Below are 18,822 nucleotides of genomic sequence, written 5' to 3'. Positions count from 1 at the left end.
CCCCCCCTATGTAATACCCTGTAAAGGGTCCTTAGGGGTCCAATAAATGATGATGATGATGTTTTGTGTCATCTGCTGTCAATGACCTTGCGTTTGTTAAAAAAAAAAAAGGTAGAAAGAACATAAAATAATGAAATACGATCTGGGAGGATTTCAATTGCAGTTCTCTGAGACAAGCTGTCACAGTGCAATTACAGGGGATGTGATTCTCTTGGCAACAGGATTGTAAGCAGCAAAAACAATGAGAGGGGCCGACCACCCATCACTGGCAGCAGACGCTTTTTTGTCACTCAACACAAAACTTGCTTGGACAAGATTCTGGAAGGTCAGGGGAGGAGGAGGTTCCTAAATAGCAGGAAATAAATGGGCCATCAATACCGGGTATTTCTATGACGATTTTAAGGTAATAATTAGAAATAGCCGTCTTGAAATACAAGGACGGTTCCTTCAGAGACATGCCATCTGTGTGCTAGTAAACAAAAATCATTAATTATATTTGAAACTGTTAGTTTCAGCAAGCTCGCTGTAATTTGATACATGAAGCGAGCCCTCCATACAGGCCATATAAACTTTTGGAGCTGGAAAAATGCGAATACCTGTGGAACTGCGACACAACAAACTTCGGCTGTCAGAGCACGTGAAACCGAAACTGGGAGGCTGTAGCGAGTGCAAAGCCATGCCCCTCGAGGCAACATTCTGCTTGCAGCAACCAGTCGCAGGCAGCCAGCGCACTGTGACAGCGAGCAGCACGAAGCTGCATCATGCTGACTGCTAGCTGCTGGGTGATGTAAGCAGAACGTCAATAGACATGGCTTTTTCTTATCTTTTTTTTTTCTATTCCACTTCCAAACTAATGTGGCCGCCATGACTGGGAATTCAACCTGCGACTTTGTACTCGTGGGGGAAAAAACAATTTACATGTCAAAACCACGATATGAATATGAGGCATGCACGCCATAGTGGGAGACACCAAATTAATGTTGATCACACTGGGTTCTTTAACATGAAGCTTAACCTGAGTATATGTGCGCTTCTTCATTTGGCCCCATCAGAATGCTGCTGCCGTGGCCAGGAGTTGAACCAGTTACCTTGCGCTCAGCTGTGTCACATCATAACCACTGCACCACCACAGTGTGTGAAAATACTGCTCTCTACAGTTGCTACAACTTTCTCCCACAAATGTAACAAATTACATTCAAATCAGTTATTCAGCAGCTGCCTCATGAGAACATTTCTGCATTTCACGTGTACCCAGCTGAACTGGGAAAGGTTGGCCCCGAGCTAGAGCTTCCCCATAAGTTCTCATATGAAAAAAGCAGAATTGTCTGATCTCTATTGTAAACATTCACGCACCTCTGCATTAAATGAAGGGGGACACCCAGTGTTACGAAAGCTGAGGACAGAAACAAGAGCTCTTGCACCGTAAATAACCACTGAGTGCCTTCTCACCACTGCCTCTGCATATGATCAGGAGTGATCTACTTATAACACGCATCAATCTAGCAATGGTGAAGGGATGGCATCACAAAATACGAGAGCTCTTCCTCAAACGCTCCCGTTCTTTGACAGCCATGTGCAGATGGCTCAATCACGCATGACTGAACGCACGCGGGCCTGCCACGGAGCACGCAAACCCATTACCACACACTGGCTCTCGCACAGCATTTCCCAACAGGGGGTGCGACGGACTCGCAACTGTGTATCTGTTAATGCGACAGCCTCCCTCTCACATTTTTCGTACTTTCTCTCCCCCCCCCCCCTCTAGTTCTACAAACCTATAAACGCTCAGCAATGCCACACTCTTCGTAACATCCCGTGCTGCCTGACTGGACGGAGTTGTGCAAGGGGCAGCAGGCTGCCAGCTACGAATCATTCTGTAGCGAGCGCATAGAGGCAATTGTTGGGCATGTCGTACCCAGAGCGCCAATTGCTCCAGTATCATGCAGAACACAATGGGGCCCCATCCGCGCTCGCAATTAATTTTGCTGCACACGTGCTGCAGGCACATTGCGACGGCTTCCCACGGGCGAGCATTGGAGAGCTGTACAGAATTCTTTTATTTGCAACTGGTGCGGGGAAAAGCAAATGATAGGTCGCCCCTCTTCAACAAGCCCTCTCTTCCTGTAAAGAAAAAAAAAAGAAAACCAAATCGCCCCGGAAACTACCACTGTGAGGCCACTTATCGTATCATCGCAGCTCCGATTTTCTTAACTTCGGAGGTTTACAGTTTTACTTCTTTTCAGTCTGTTACTCTAAATTATGCTTTCATTATTATGTGTATTTATATCTGTACACTTTCACTTTCACATATTTTTGCTATGCTTTGCATTTCTGAATATTGTACTGCTCATTACACTCTAAGTGCCCCTCCACATTTTAATGTACACACCTTCAGGGTAAAATAAATAAACAAACAAACAAACAAACAAATAAGTAGTCTGCACCCAATGAACCTACAACAGAGGGGGAAATATCTTGGCTTAAAATAGACAGCTTTCGCCCAACAGTCTACAGCGAGCACTTTCTTAAAAAATTTACTGAAAGTAAATTTTTTCTTTGTCCTAGATGTGCACACATCTACAATTTGGCAAGGTGTCGTCCACGTGCTCACAAATCTAAGCATCGGCTACTGCGTGGCGCTAATACTGCCCGCTTCACTTGTTTGCATGTCGAAAGTCGACAATAATGGCTGGAAATAATGCTCGTGCACAGCAGAGATAATTTTAGAACCAATTTTGCTGCACGATCCAGTCGCAGTAAGGAGTTACAGGTGCACCTAGGCCTCACTTCTTAAACCGTGCCCAGAATAAGAGTCATTTTGACTCTTATTTTGACAGCCACTCGAGCAACTTTAGCTGTGACAGGCACTCTCGAAATTTTAAACCATGCATATGCCAGCTCTCAAGCACGTAAAGCCCACGGCCTACGCACTGGAAAATGCAGTCTGTGCAAGAGCACATGGTTTCAATTGAGTCTTGCTGTTATAATGCGTATTATCTTAAATGACTCTATCCATCAGAAGGAACTGTGTGGCTACAAATTAATTGCATTCACTTAAACAATTTGTCACAACTCAGCGTGGCCAAGTTTCTCAATATAATCTAGCGGAATGTGCATGAAAGACTGACTGGATGTCCTTAGCAGTCATCTCCCCCGCAGTTTCATCTCTTCGCCTTCCCCAACTAGCTTATCAGGATTGATGACAAGCTTTAATTTCTAACAGGACTCTGAATGAGGAAGTTACAGAACTGCTCAAGAAAACCTGCTTTGCGTGTTTGCTTCTTCCTTTATTTCTTTTCAAGTGAAAGGAAAAGAAGCGTGCGCAAACATGTCGCTATACAATAATTATATTGCATGTTTTCTTTTTATTTAATAAGCCCCCTGTCCCGTGCACGAAATGAAAAAGTAAAGTCTTCTTTCTAGAAAACGCTTGCTTCAACCATCCCCAAACGTAGTTTCCAGCTTTAATTGGCAGCACTGTCATCAACTAATGTGCTCAGACATAAAACTGAATGCTCAGAAGTAAGCGATCCACTTAAGCTAGTCAGCCAGCATGAGAAACACAAAAAGAAAATATGTGCAAACAATAGATAACCTAAGTCCATGCCACTGTGTCTGTATATATTTTTTTAATTTATTGTTTATTCGTGATACCCTGTACATGCAGCTGTGCTAAACATAGAATGAAATCCGACTAATCTGTTTATAGAACTCAGGAACAAAGTACAGATTCGGGCCAGTAAAACTTCCAGGCCTGTAAAGCCCTCAGGAGGAAGAAAAGCACATTGACACCACAGCTGTTACATGGCTCCAGATTCTGTTGCACATAGTAGCACTATTCCATGTTCCACGTGTTTGCTTGTTCTAAGAGAGCAAGCATGAATGAAAGATTTATTACGGGAAACAATGATGTATTATGAAGGTTTAATGCCAAGAATGTTAACACAAGTACTCTTGGAGTTGTCCTAGGTCATCCCAGGTTGGCCTTATTGTGCAATGTTAGTTCTACAGTTGACCAATTCTTTGACAGTAATGAGCGAGCGTTTAGCTGGCCGGTCAGCGCTTTCTAATGACGCGCAATGAAGTGATCAGCAAGATCTTGTTGATCTCGTTGCTTCGTGGTGTTAGAAGGTACTGAATGGTCGGCCAGTCGACGCTCACGCAGCATTGTTAAAGAATCGGTCAGCTGTAGCTAACGATGTCGTACATGCTAGTATTATATCACTCACGACAGTCATCTACTCTTGCTTAACCAAGTTTCGCATGAACTTCATGTGAAAATAAATGGAACATAATGAGGCCATTGTTACAGAATGCTGGATGTAACAATCAAATTAAATTTTTAGAGGGTGTGTGAATAGCAGTCCTTGAGACCAAATCGAATACGAATCGAATACTAGTGCCATAAGTAAATCGAGTTGAATATTTTTCGAATACTTCGTGAATAATGCACAGCCTTCTTACCAACAATTTTCACACCCTGGTATTTACAACAATGAAACGTTTGTCATTACAGCGAACATTAATAAGCATGCTTTATTAGAAGCGAAAAGGGGCACTAGGATCAACTAAGCAGATTGTTTGCGAAACTCTGGGCTCTTCAGAGCATACAAAGTCATATTATCACCTAAAGTTAAAAAACGTAACATTGCGGGCCAATTATTATCTGTTAAGTTTGCTACCAAACCAGACATGTGTTTCGTCTACAGTGACCGCAGAGAGGAAAAAAAAAAAATCACTTTTTCTCTAGTTTGGAGGGTTGTGGCACATGGAGTCATTATTGCATAAAGTTTGCTGCAATTAAGGTTCTTTCGATTTAATCTGATGAGAGGGCACAATTGCTGTATTCTTTTTTTTTAATGCGAGGGTTAGTGCCTCAGGACATACAGGGATATGGGATGCAGGCGAATAAGGATGCTGCATTTATAAATAATATCAAGCAATACCGACTGCTGGATGGCATGTCCAAACAACATTTTAGTGAGAGTGATTGTGTTTAGCCAGAAAAGTTTGGCTGGCTGAGAGATGCAGAGTGCTGCAAAACATTGCATCCACAGTGGAGGGGATGACGGTTATCGCATTTTTGCTTTGATTTCCTGCTTTCATACGGACCATGACGTACAATATCCAAAAGTTACTTGGAAAATGTTTGCATTTTCGAGCGGGGACTATTGGATTCAATTATCTAACTGTATAATGAGCATTTAAGTCAAGGATCCAAACGAATAGTAGGACAATATTTGAGCTTGAAGTTTCGAATATTTGCGCACCCCTACTATTCGTCATGAAGAAGGAATCATGCTTGCACTCATGGTCCACTAACTGCTTCAAGTGCCCACTTGTTCCAACTAGGAAAATAAATATATTTTTGCACATTCACAAGCTGCTCAGTTTGAAGGACTTTCAACAGTAATTGTGTGTTCTGAATGAGATGAGCAAACAGAGGTGCGCACATATTCTAAACACTCAGATAGCAAATCAAATGGCATCTTATCCGATCTGGTCTTCAAAATAGTCAATGTTCATAGAGAGAAAATTTCCCTGAATGTTTGGAAATGTCAACTATGTGTAACTTACATAACATAAAATTAGACCAGAAGTGGAATAAATTTTATCCCGATATGGACAATGTATAGGTGTAAAACATGAGAGCATACATAGAGGAGCAGACTACCTCGTTCGAGAGCATAACACTTTACCAGCTATGCAGCGATCCTTCGCACTCTCCAAGTACATGCAAACAAAGCTCTCATTTGTTCTTAATGCTTCATACATGCTTTTAATAAGCAATGCTTCATAATATGCAATGCCATGACAGAAACTTGCTAACATTATGAATACATTTACAGGCAGATATTAACTCCTGAAGACGTAACTATAGTTACTACAGTAGTAATGCAGACCTAGCGCAACTCAGCCAGCGGTACAGTGGTGTAAGATTTGTATTCGTTTATTTTCATTTTTGTTTCCTTCCTTTTCTCTTGACAGACTTGTCTTGTGCACCCGTCCATCGTGACAATTCCTCATGACTTTCACTTCATGCACTTTTATTTCTTGTTCTTTTTCTTTGCCTTTTGCGACATTTTCTACACTTGCTAATGTTCCTCAAAACACTTAAAGAATAAACAATGCAGTTATAGAGAGAGTGCTAGGTTTACAATACCTGGGCATCTATTTAACTACACTTCTAACTTCGCATACACATAAAGAATATGTAACAAAGAGGGCATTTAAGAAGTTAGGACTAATTAAACCTCATTTGTATCTTGTGAGCTCAGAAACGAAGCTTCATGCTTACGCATCTGTCATCAAGTCTTTGTTAGAATATGCATTGATATTGTGGCATCCAAGTACTGTTACTTTACAGAACTGCATTGAATCAGTACAGAATAAGGCAGCGGTAAGGCTTACATTTTATTCATATTCACCCTATGTGAGCATATCAATGTTAAAACATTTCAGACCTTAACACTCAATGCAAACATTCACGTTTACCATTCATTCATTCTTTATATTATACTGAGACAACATTTGCAGCCGACTGCATTAAGCTAGCAAATCACATTTCATCCAGGTGCAACCACGAACATAAAGTGCAACCGATATTTGTTCGAACATTAAAATAACAATGTTCACCCTTAGTGCAAACCATAAACAAGTGGAATGTGTTACCAGAAAATATTGTCACTTGCAGTGAAGCGGCTATTTTTCAAAGGGAACTGCTGGAACGTCTTGAGTGATGGCTGTTCTTATGTTTTTTAGGACAGTAGAACCTTTGTTTTCTTTCCCGATATTTTTAATCATGTACATTTGAACGTGTCCATTCAACCTTCATATAATACTGTATATTAGAATACTGTATTTACCACTTATGGGATTCATATCAGTGTCCTGCTTTTCATTTTGTGTTCTAATTGTTATTTAAGCACATTTAAAATTGCATAATACTTTATCTCATTGCACCTGCTTTAATTATGAATAAGATTATGAACATGTTGTTAAACTTCCTTTATACCATTATATTTACTTAGTACAGAATTCAAAAGGGTTTTTCTTGTTTTTTCTTTTGTTCAGTTATTTCTATGAATGACACGATTTTGTATTGCTCCCCCCCCCCCTATGTAATGCCCTCCAGGGCCTCTAGGGTACTTAAACAAATAAATAGCTACGAACAGCCTTTCTTACATTACTTTTGAAAATGCCTGTCTATTAACCGAAATTATTCTATATTCGATTTGCTTCTGGCATTATTTGATTTGGTATCAAACATTACTTTGGTACATGTGTATGAATAAAGCATTTTTCCACTACACTTCTTACTCATATTTATTTTTTCTGCTTCCAGAAGTGAAAGAAAAAGAAAAGGTCTATATTCCCTCTGATGTTTGAAGTCCATATTTTTCATATACTCGCATTTTAATACAAAAACGTAGCTATCTGAAAACCCATTTTTAAGTATTCCTTGTTATCTATTAGCATCCCTCATTGTCGCTGAGGCCATGTATTGAACGCGAGAAAATATTAAGGCCCTGCATACACGCAGAACAGCTAAGCAGTTGCGGCGTGCACTGATATGAGCTTCAACTTCCGTTACTCTCTTAAAGATAGTGAAGACTACTATTTGCTATGGCAAAATGATGCTGCCCTACACGGGTGTCCCACGGCACACTTTCTACCGTGACCTGGATCGAATTTCTTGGTCGTGACTGGCTCCTTTGCACACGCTGTGGGAGGGAGCCAATCATGCTCGGTCGCAATCGAAAGTTGCCGCACAATGCCACTATTAAGTTGATGATAGTCAGGTATGAACATTTTGGGCGCAGGAGAAATGCCGCTTCCATCTGTCTTCCTTCTCGGTGCTCGATGCATGCTCAACGTGTTGAATTCTTGGTGCAACATTGTGCAATTCTGAAAACTAGCCGAAATATGGGGCAGGCACTCCACACGCGAAGAACGGGTGTTGAAGATTACGTAAAAGTGAAGGCTTCTAATTTCTCAATAATGCGTGCTTGCTTGGTATTCTGCTGCCACACTGGCATTTTGACGTTCCATCCCCATTGGGATATGCGGAAGCCACGGTTGGGAATCAAACCCTTGACCTCGGACTCAGCAGTACAACGCCAAAGCCCCTACAGCGGATATTTCAAATGATGTATGCGAAGGTAGCGCAGTGTGCAAGCGTGATCATTAATCGCGGACATCAATGCATCGAGGCATGTGTTTTTTTTTCCCTATCGAATGTGAATGGAGACTTACAGACCTGTCGTTTTTCAGCCAGTCAACACGCACGTGCATGTGTGTGCTGTATTCGCTTGTCAAAATTTACCCATGACCTGCAGGCAAAAACATGCATGCCATTTATATATGGGCTATAGTGTCCATTACAACAATCTGCAGTTCTGGGAGTACAGCTGGAGGCATGAATTCTGATGCAGGCATTAAGCTGCCTTGATGCAAAAAAAGTAAAAATAAAGAATGCCACAACACCTACCTGCAAAGTGTGTGTGTGCTTATACAATGACAGGCGCACATTATTTCTAGTCTAGGATGTGTCCAGATGTACATAAGCTCCGGTATGTGTGCTTGTAGCATGCGTGCGGGCATTACTAACACGCTGCTCGAGTTTCCAAGTGACATGAACAGTGGTTCCAGCATGTCTAATTCTGGTTTTAACTACATAACGAAATACAAGCAGTGTTGGTTGTGTACTGATGTGTATACTGATGCCCGGGCACGTTTAGGTGCTTTAGCCGGGAAGTCTGATGGAAGTTGGCATTGACTAATATTATCAGCATGAAAGATATGTGCAATGTTAACACTGGTTTGGCTGTCATTATCGTAACGGCAGAAAGACAAGTGTTGCTGTAGAGAGACCACAAAGATTTTTCTGGGGCACAGAAAACAATCAGTCAAACAAAAAATTTCTTTTTTGGCAAGTGCACTGTACCTATCTACGTTGGCCCTGCAGTTTCTGAAGCTCGATGTTGCAATTGCGCTATTTCCAAAAAATCAACACTGTGCTCAGCTTTCGACGTGTCTTGGGTTTCTTAATGCATGTTCGTCGTGTAATATATATGTATATTTTGTCTGCCAAAACTCAGAACAGCAATTTCAAGATCTCACACGGAATTTCCTTTTTTGGGCACGCAGCCGTTGCTACCACGTATCTGCCACTACATATACAACAGGCCCATGGTAATTGCGGTGTAAGCACTCACCTGGGTCCCTGCTCCGAGTCTTTCAGGCTGCCTGGCCCCCTCGCCAGCTGGGATCCGCGCAGCATCCTCGCGTCGCCGCCGCTGCCTTCGGGCATGCCGGGCGGTGTCAGGCGCATCCCTAGCCGAAGACCAAATTGCCAAAGGGAGCCCGCTAAGGCCATGACCGTGCGAGCACAGGCGCCAGAGAGGCGCGCGCGCGAGTGCTATTTACGCTGCCGGCGATCGGATACTCCTCATTGTTTCAGCTCCGCTGCTGTCATCCGATAAGGGGCAGCGATCGAATAGCGCAAGCGCCGCGGTGGATTCGCCGCTCATATCACGTACAAATGTGCATATACATCGCTTTCGCGCACCTATCGGATACAAGCACATGCAACGGTGCAAAGAAGATGAAGGACGAAGCGCGCTCCAGTCGTCGGGATGAGCGCGTTGCATCTGCTGGCCGACTGAACGCGGAAAAGGCACGGGGAACAAAAAACAAACGATTGCACTCGGCGGGCAACGACTCCGAAACTGCAAACAAACTCCCGATATATCAGCGTGCTCGCTTACTCTAGCTGCTTGCGCCGCGCGAAATAGCGGGAGAAAGGTGCACACGGCGCTTTCGATTGCACAGGCAACATGCCTTCGCAGCTCAAGTTAAAGAGAGTACGCGAAAGCATCAGGCGAACGGCCCATCGCAGTTTCTGATTATGCACGAAATCCTGCGCCTGTAAAACTAAACTGAAGGACACACGCGTGCGTGCGCGGAGCGCACGGACCGTTGCGCTCGGGCACCAACCCCAACCAACCCCAACCAACCGCTCCGCGCGTTACCATTTTTTTTCTTCATCACCCGCATCAGGGTTCCGCCCTCATACCCAGCGTGCATTTGACGCGATGCGCGGTCATCGAGTGGTCCCGGCGGCGGTTCAATGAACCCACGCGCGATGCGACAAAGGGCCGTATGCAAAGTGTGCGTATCTCATTCATGCCTAAAGCGCGCGTGTAGTGCAGCTAAAAGAATGTGCAGGCCACGAGAAAGGCTCACCACGGTGTGTGCCGGAGCCGCCGGCCTCGGCCTCGCACGGGGCACCGGGTTGCGCCGGACTTGGGTGCCGATCAGCTGGGGCGTCCTCGCGGCTCCGGAAGCGCCCGTGCTCAGCGAACGCGCGAGTTCAAAGTCCGGTGGCAGTCGACGTTGGCAACACCTGTTCCGATGGAGCGGGGGGCGCCGCGCCTCCCTTTCGCAGACACCGCCCAGCAGCGGATCGATCGCGGCTGCTCGCTCGCGGAGCTGAGCGCGCCGCTGCCGTTCACGCAAATGAGTTTCGCTGGCGGGCTGCTGTCAAACGCTGCGGGCTCTTGCCGCGCTGCACGCCGCTTTGTGGCGAGGAATGTCCCTCCTCCGCCGCCCTGCCCGTCGCCGGTGCAAGTTCATTGCACCGACGACGCACTACGGACCACAGTCCAGCCTTTCATGCGCGTCGTACACCTGACACCGTGCTCGCTTGCTTCCACTGCCAAGCGGCAGCGGCGCACGGCTCCGCACGCCAACTCAAGCGGCACGACATAGAGCTCGCATCCGGCGCGCGCGCACGGAGGCAGGCTGTAGTAGTGGCAGTACAATGCGTTGTGTTGTACGAAGGACAGGGCGGGGGAGAACTCCGTTTATTACCGCCAGCCTTCTTTTTCCTTCCGCCACGCTTCGCCTGTTTCCGACAGCAATCAAGGTGATCGAGCGCGCCGTGGGATCGCGCAATTTATGATCGACTCCCCTCGTGCCGTTGCGGCGCTTTCGTTTTCCTGGTTGCTGTCGGCGGCCAGATCGCGGTTATTACGTTATTATCGGAGAAAAGCGGTGTCCTTGCATAACTTAACGTCACACTACCGCGCCATAACCTCATAAAAGGGGGTATTGTCGCGCGCGGGAAAGACATGGGAAAAGATAGTGATGGTTAGAGCTAGCTTGCACACAGTTTCATTACATAAAGAGGGGCTTCGGTCAGTTCCTGGTATTCCATTTTCGTTATTGTCTGGGCTAGTATACTATACTGCCTCATATAAAGCGGAACACGTCGTCCAGGAACGCACAGCAGCAACTTGTACGCTACGTTACGTAGCAAGTACGTAGTACATTACTGCTTACGTATCGCTATTTATGACCGCTAGATGGCAAGGACAGCAATACAAATTCCACACAAATCAACTGTTTCATGCCTCCATAACAAAATAGTGGGCAGCGGTGGGGTGGAACGTCTGTTGACAATCTCTCTACACTTTATATAAACGCGCACGCTTCACGCGTTTAAAAGGCGTCCTGCGAGGCGCACTAGTCCGGTAAAATGAGTAGTTTAAACAAATGTGCAGGTCTTTGTAAGTTATTATTTAGCGGCGTCGCCACGAAGTCATCTGTGAGTAGGGCTGTGACCCTGAACAGGTGACTTTTATTCAGCTTGTAATATGAAGCTCGACGATCCACAGCACATGGCGTCGTAATTTGGTTTCACTGCATGTTGCGTATCTATTTCTCTTGTCCTTCAATATAATGCTGCGCGTATTTTCCTTTCGCAGGATCGCTCAATCATCCTATGGCGCATCTCTGCACACGTCATGCGCCCAGCACGGTCTGATGGAATTTTTTGAGCCAAAGGACAACTGGGGCGCCGACGAAGTTCGATCAGGTTAGACTTCACCATTCGTAGAGCTTTCATTCCTGCCAAAAGGTTCTAGCATTAGTCTGAATAAGGCAGGTAGAGTTATTACAAATCGTGGCAAAAAATTGCTGTGCTTTGGCTATTGAAGGAGAGAAACACTTTTGTGAGGTCCGGGTGGTGATAAAACGCTATAGTAACGCAATCAACCAGTTTTTAACGTTGCCCGTTGTTGGTAAGGACGCCGACACGTAGTACAGTACACTCTAGTACTGCTGCCGGCAGGCTTGTCGAGAGCGCTTCAATGACGTGGTTTGTGCTGCACGGGCAGTGTCTGCTGATAACGCGTGGTTTCAGATCGCATCTGAGCATGCGCCACCCCAATGATGGGACTCTAGCTTGTCAACTCTTCCGAACTTTCCCTAAAGTTCACGTATTCGAGCTCATTTTACGTATGTTGCGCCAAGTTTACGACACAAATTCATTTTTCGAAATAGTTGCGCTCATTGGTCACCGATCCTTCCGTTGGAACACTTCTGGGGATGTATTCTCTGACGGTCACTAGATATCGCGTCAAGTGCGCGCTGATTGCCTGGTTAAGCAAGAAAAAGAAAACCAATTCACCGACGATTAAGGTACTCCCTAATCGTGAAAGTTAAGTGCAGGTCTATACGTGTTTTCATTTTGCGATATATTGGCTGACGCGGACAGCCTGTCTCGCGCCTCACGTTGCAGATGAGCTAAGTGTGGTGCGACTGCCGCTCCAATCTGGGGATCGCGAGAGCCAGCGCTTTGGTGACGCGTTTCACAGCCGCTGCCGCCGACAGACCTCCCAGACAACTCTATGCTCAGGCCATCGTGGCCGCACTACGCTTTTCTTTTCACGCTATCGCCATACCTTCCTTCCGCCTCGTGGTTCTGCCAAGGTCAATTCACATGGTCGCGAAGGCGAGGCCGAAATGCGGTTCCAAACCAATGAGCCATCAGTTTGAGCCATGCCATTGAAATGCGACTACATCTCGGAGGGTAAAACAATGTTTGTTGAAAATTATGCATCCAGTATGTCACCGATGAAAACATTTGAAAAAGTACAGACAATGTCATCAGAATAGGAAAATATATAGTCATGGGCTGTTTTCTTCCATCCATGAATACGATAGATTTAGGTGCACGTTAAAGAGCCCCAGGTGCCTCGTAATCAGAAAGTGGTTTTGGCATGTAAAACCCAATAATTTAATTTTTTTAACGAATAGTTATGTGCACGAAACGATGCAGGCTTTCTGAAGTTTGTTCCTGGTGACGCGTGCTGAGGTATGCCGAGATTGTACTACTGCATTTAACCCAGTAATGTCATCAAAACTCTCTTATGTGTAACCATCAAATGTAACGTCACTATATATGGTACTAACCTTACAAGAGTTCATCAGTAACTTTATTTCACTGCCTTTTCACTAAATATTATGTTTTATCTATCACTTCAGTACTAGGAAAAGAATTACAGGGGGCACGCATGCTGTGTTAGGGAAGATTAAAGCGTGGTTTTTGCAATTTATTTCAGTGTAATATTCATTTTGTCTTAACACTGAAATAACTTGTGCGTTGGTACTAAGGACACATGCGTATGGTACTTAGTTCAAAATCTGGGTGAAACCATTGCTATGTATTCATGCAAAGCTCTCAAGGCTTACCAGTGTACTACGTGCCATTATGAAATGAGACCTATAAATGCAGATGAGTGTATTCAGGATACATTGTGACGTGATGTTGTGGGGAATATTCTCACTTACTTACACTTCATTTTGTACTCTTCTGTGCTCTGTATGTACGATGTGATGTGAGCTGGTGTGGTAGACAACTTGGTGCAAGAAGCCTCGAACGGCAAACGCAGATTTTTTCCACTGATAAATTGCCCCCGCGAAGTGTAGATGGCGCTGCCGTGCCTCCGCAGGCCGCCATTGCAGGGTGCATGGGCTTCTATGGCAGCTTAGCTACCATGTGCAGACATATTTTGGTTCCGCTGCACCCTCCTCTCCACTTTTCTCCATGTGTCTTTCATCTCCCTCGGCAACTGCATTTGCTCTTTCGTCCTTCGTTTGTTCGCTCGGTTACGCTGCGGGACAATGCCGACACCGACGCTCTCTGCAGGAATGGTCGCCTAAGCGCTGCACTCTAAAACCGCTCGAATCACACAATGCGCCGCGTATTACTACACGGAAAAGTGATTGTCTGATATACATCCCCAGATCCACTTCTGATGGTCTGTAGGTGAAAGGACACCACAGAGCTGCTTGCTTTATACATAAAAATTCCTGAAGCAGGGGATATTGGCAACAGCATGCAAAGCCACTGGAAAAGTAACTGGGATCTAGAAGAGATGTGTTGCTGGTTAGTCTTTGCTCTTCCAAGTTTGCTGCTACTTGCATACTGCCTCTAAAGGTACATAGTCAGTAAAGTGCTCATGTATACTTCAAAAAGCATATATGTCCTCAGCGCAAGATTTTAAAAAAATATTCTGCAGATTCAATGCACATTTTGGAATCTATGTGAAGCGAAGCTTCCATGGAGCTGTTAATTAAATGGTATAAAACTGTTCATCCTCAGAGCATGTTTTGAGTCATAGTGATTATGTGCCTGTTTACCAAATCAGGTTGCTGATCGGATGATGCAGTAATCGCCACAATGTGACCCACGTGAACTGTGCAAGTGCTGCGGGTTTCTGAGATCGGCCCACTTCTCAACACACTGTCTCTGTGATCAGCCCGCTTACGCTCTTTGCGATCAGCCCTTATCTCGAGGACCCTCCCAGCTTACTTAGCAAGAAGCAGACTTAGCAGATGCGTAAAACTGAGAAAGAAGGCATAGAAAGCTTTACCTTAATAAAGGAACTACACGCTTGAAAGATATTTGCTGCAGTGCAGGATATTTAGGTGCTGTCTGTTGTTTCACTGCGTGATTCCCCAGTGAACAAAGCTGGCCACCAGCACCGCTGTAGGGGTGATACAGGTGGGACTACACATAAGTCGATTCATTGTACGAGTGCTGTTCTTCCCGTGTGTGATCTAGTATTTACCAAGACAGCAGCAGCAGCCTTGGTTGGCAAAGTCTGGGGAAGGTTCACACAGAACATTAAAAAAGCATGCTGTTCGCCCCTTTCCTTGTCATATGCACGGGATTTCTGAAATTTTAAGGTTCACAGGTCGGCAGATATGGGACGGCCTTCACCTATATCATTATGCCGATCACAGTAGCTTCCGCAGCTGGGGGTGAGATGTGTGGTGTCAGGCAAACCATCGCAAGTGTTTGCCCTTACTCTCTCTTTCTCCGCACCTGTGATCGCTGGCGAGGGCAGTGAAAGAGAAGCAAAGGTCACACATCCCAGCGCGCTACCCCTAAATGTCACACAACCACATTCATCATTGCTCTGACAACTGGTTACTATTGTTCTTCATGCAATGCAGCCTCCTTTTCAGTGCACAGTTTCAATATTTGCTGCAGTCCCTGGCTGCTGGATCTTAGGAATGTTGTCGTTGCCTAGTGTGTCGCGAAACAGTGTCATTGAATGAGCTGGACAGCACGAAGAGCATGATGTGCACAATCATTATGGTGGATTGTTATGTACAACGAGGACAGGTTCACATTCTTTTCGATAGAATAAGCGCCAAAATTGACGGCACACAAGAAGAAATACAGGCAGGACAAGGCGCTACTTGCAACTGTTTATTGAAATGACAAGTGGCTGATTATATAGCCATGAGGAGAGGAGAACAAAAAAAAAAGAGGTACACTGAATATGTGAATGCGCACGTGCGAGAACACTGAAGATAAAGGGAAGCACGCTTAATCTAAATATAAAACTTATCTAAAGACATGCTTTCATTCGTGTATATATTCAAAGACGGGGTACTGACACAGTTGTCCCCTCTTTTCTTAATCTCGTTGGCCTCCAATAATTCACGCGCAACAGAATCTTTACTTTTATACATGATTGTCGTATCATGAAGCCTCGCTTCACATACCCGTTCATCCACATTTCCACAGGCCTTGCAATGAAGCGGCAAGTTAGAACCATATCCATTTTTCAATGAAAGCTTATGCTCCCGCAGGCGTTCATTAATACATCGGCCAGTTTGGCCGATGTATTAATAGAGTCCAGCAGGTGCTTGCCTGTCAGCCGTGTCTGGTTATTCTGGCCGCCAATAGATGGCGCCACACGCGGACGTGCTTCCTCTTGCTGTTGTTTGCTAGTGTTCTAAGCAGCCTCCGCAAAGCACAAGCCATGCACTTGCACGTTCCCTTTCATAAAGGACCACCACCATGTACATAACCAGCATGCCGTCGCGTCTTTGTGGCTCCTGTTTCATAATGGCAACCTCGATCTGTTTACTTTTTTTGAGACAGATTCACTTTATGTTATTCTCTTTTTGTTTGTTTTCTTAGTGCAGTTGATACCTATAGTTTGAATAAGGTCATTTATGTTCTATGATCTTGTCTCTAAATAAAAAAACTCACTGTTATTATTACCGTGATCATCTTGTTTCTCGTGCTGTTCAGCTCATTTGGCGATGTCGGTTCGAACATTCTTATATTATTTCTATGGTCAAGCCATCATTGACTGTGACAAACTACCAAGCTCCATGCCTGAAAGCAAATGCACGGGGCATGAAAAAGAATGATAACTAGATTGGTAGAACAGTGACGAAAGTGAACACTTGACGTCAGACTGGCTCAAGGAAGAAAAATTTTAGAACAGTGCATACCTATAACGCCGTTTCATAAATAGCAGGCAATGCTATGAATGCTATAGGGACTTCTCCACTCTCCGCATTTGCGACCAAAGAAAAGTGCGCCACATATAAATAAAGTTATAAGGATGCATCACGCAGTGGGATTTAACATTGTTTAATAATTTTATGTTGCAAAATATAATGTATTTATAGAACAAAAGGCATTGCTGATTTGTCTTTATTTACCACCAACCGAGCGGGGGTCACATTTCTTTGACAAGTCATCACAGTGCACTGCTGCAATTGCAACTAAAACATAGTATGCCGCATGCTGGCAACACAAAAGTACACAAATAATAAGTGATTTGGCATTACTTTATGTAGACGACTTGTAGTTGTAATTTACGTAGCATTTATGGCATACAAAGCTTCCTACTGGCGCGGAGTGAGCCTTCTATGACCGCACTACTTAAATATCTCTTGCTGCATTGCCTGCACAGTCTGAAATGAAGTATAGATAGAGTTATCTTTGCTACTGCTTTGCAGTCTTGCAGTGCTTTCATTGGCGATTGCAGCACTGGAAGCCATGGTGATCAGCAAAATGAAGAAAGTGAAGGCAGTTCTACTGCTACAGTGGCGAGTGTTCAAGACGTAAGCTATGTTGAACCAGGTGTTGGCCATGCAGCATAAAGAATGCCATTTGACTGCTCTAAATTAACATGATATGGATGGTATTACACTGTGCTTCGAGGCTATTAGTAAGCTAGGCACCTATCGCATCATTGCACAACCTTGAACCACTGGTGGATAGACGCAGTGTGAGTGTGCTTTCCAGGTTTGACCAAGCTCACCGATCATCATGGGTCATTACGGTGTCCTAGGCAGAGCGCAATGCCTTAAAGCAGGTACTGCGTCTAGATGGACACCAAAACTATCGCGGCCGTACTGTACCTAGAGTTGCAATCAAGGTTTGCTTGTGCAATGCACCAGTACGGTCACACAGGGCAAACCTTCATGATGATCAGGCACAGCTTGTGTGCAGAAGTACTAAACAGCCCCGCCCTCCTGTTTTGACCAACTTTTGCATAAGCTAGCGAAGATTTCATTCATGTTTAAATGTGTTATTCAAGTAAATGTCTCCATAATAATTAAAGGACACCTATACCACTTTGACCTTGAAAATTTGTTACGATGTGGCAGCTGTGGAGCAGTCTAAGATGAATATACAACCATAAGCACTTTTTGAAATGATGCTTTAATAGCAGATTTACTGGTGTTGAATGAATGGCTTTGCTGCCACCGTGGTTTCTCTCTCTTGCCTTGGCTACTTGCCCTCGCAGGTGCACTCTCCTTGTCCTCGCATACTCTCACCAACTCCTTGCAGCGTAGCGAAAGCTACGGTTCTTGACAACCCACAAGAAAGGCTAGTCCATTGGTTGCCTTAAATTGCCTTCTGTGCGTTGTCGACTGAATGGAAGCTTCACAGAAGCACCAGTGGTACATAATGGGCGAGAAGCTCTCTGCTATCAGAACACAGCCAGCTCTTGTTATGCTGGCGCTATTGTCCCTTGTTGACCGATCAATTGACAGTTTTTACCCTGGTGACCTTATGCACAGGACCCTGCTGGCATTACACCATGCAACCGCAACAAAGGGACTGGAAGAGCTAGGAGAGGAGCACAAGATTGTTTTATGAATTTGAGGCTTACCCGCGATGCATAGTGCTGCCATATTCACCAAAGATGTTCATCGCAGTTTCTGCGCGCTATGTGCGTGTTCATTTAAAAAGTGTTCGTGATGTCGGAGGTGGTTTTGGGGGGCCTTTGAACAAAAATTAACAGTTATGGTTCCACCAAGTGATGGCCAGTTACAGATTGAAAAATGTGGGGTGCGGGCCTGACATCAGGTATTGAGGTTGATGTTGGGAGAAACCAGTGAAGGCCATTACAAGTGATCCCACTTTCAGAAGTTGCCAGACCACACCTCGAGTAGTTGTGTAAACAACCATCGCACTAAGCAATGGGTTCTTTCTTTCCGCAGATGAAGTAAGGAAGCCTTGTAAGCTGTAACCGCAGATAAGTTCTGCCGGAGTCGCTCTAGATTACCTGCCACCAGGTAGACTTAGTATCGCCCTTTGCTGAACTTTCTCTGCCCACATAGCATTTTCGACATAATATAGTAAACTTGGCTCAATCAAAGAACAGTATACTTTCTGAAAACGAAGTACACGCGTTTACTCCTTACTTT

At 44.7% G+C, this 18,822-nt stretch overlaps 2 protein-coding genes across 4 annotated transcripts in view; one reads left to right on the top strand and one right to left on the bottom strand.

The window, feature by feature from the left end:
* Positions 1 to 11,031, bottom strand: part of LOC142576381 (kelch-like protein 17) — a 57,718-nt gene extending 46,687 nt beyond the window's left edge. Inside the window, exons 1-3 of one of the 3 annotated variants that reach the window (XM_075686490.1) lie at positions 10,249 to 10,264; positions 9,219 to 9,336; positions 8,257 to 8,333 (exon numbers count right to left, since the gene is read on the bottom strand). Coding sequence is in view for 2 of the 3 variants with exons in the window: in XM_075686488.1 (XP_075542603.1) it covers positions 9,219 to 9,334 (116 nt within the window). In the remaining variant the exon portion in view is untranslated. Of the gene's footprint in view, positions 1 to 8,256; positions 8,334 to 9,218; positions 9,337 to 10,248 lie in introns of all 3 variants that reach the window. The other 2 variants (XM_075686489.1, XM_075686488.1) reach the window with 2 other exon arrangements.
* A 431-nt stretch (positions 11,032 to 11,462) lies between these two features.
* mRpL47 (mitochondrial ribosomal protein L47) overlaps positions 11,463 to 18,822 on the top strand; it is a 43,722-nt gene continuing 36,362 nt past the window's right edge. Inside the window, exons 1-2 of the mRNA XM_075686487.1 lie at positions 11,463 to 11,637; positions 11,772 to 11,881. Of these exons, the coding sequence (XP_075542602.1) occupies positions 11,543 to 11,637; positions 11,772 to 11,881 (205 nt within the window). The 5' untranslated portion in view covers positions 11,463 to 11,542. The remainder of the gene's footprint in view (positions 11,638 to 11,771; positions 11,882 to 18,822) is intronic.

The sequence above is a fragment of the Dermacentor variabilis genome, chromosome 3 (genome assembly GCF_050947875.1).
Source record: "Dermacentor variabilis isolate Ectoservices chromosome 3, ASM5094787v1, whole genome shotgun sequence".
NCBI classification, from domain to species: Eukaryota; Metazoa; Arthropoda; class Arachnida; order Ixodida; family Ixodidae; genus Dermacentor; species Dermacentor variabilis.
This window is presented reverse-complemented; position numbering and strand designations above follow the sequence as displayed.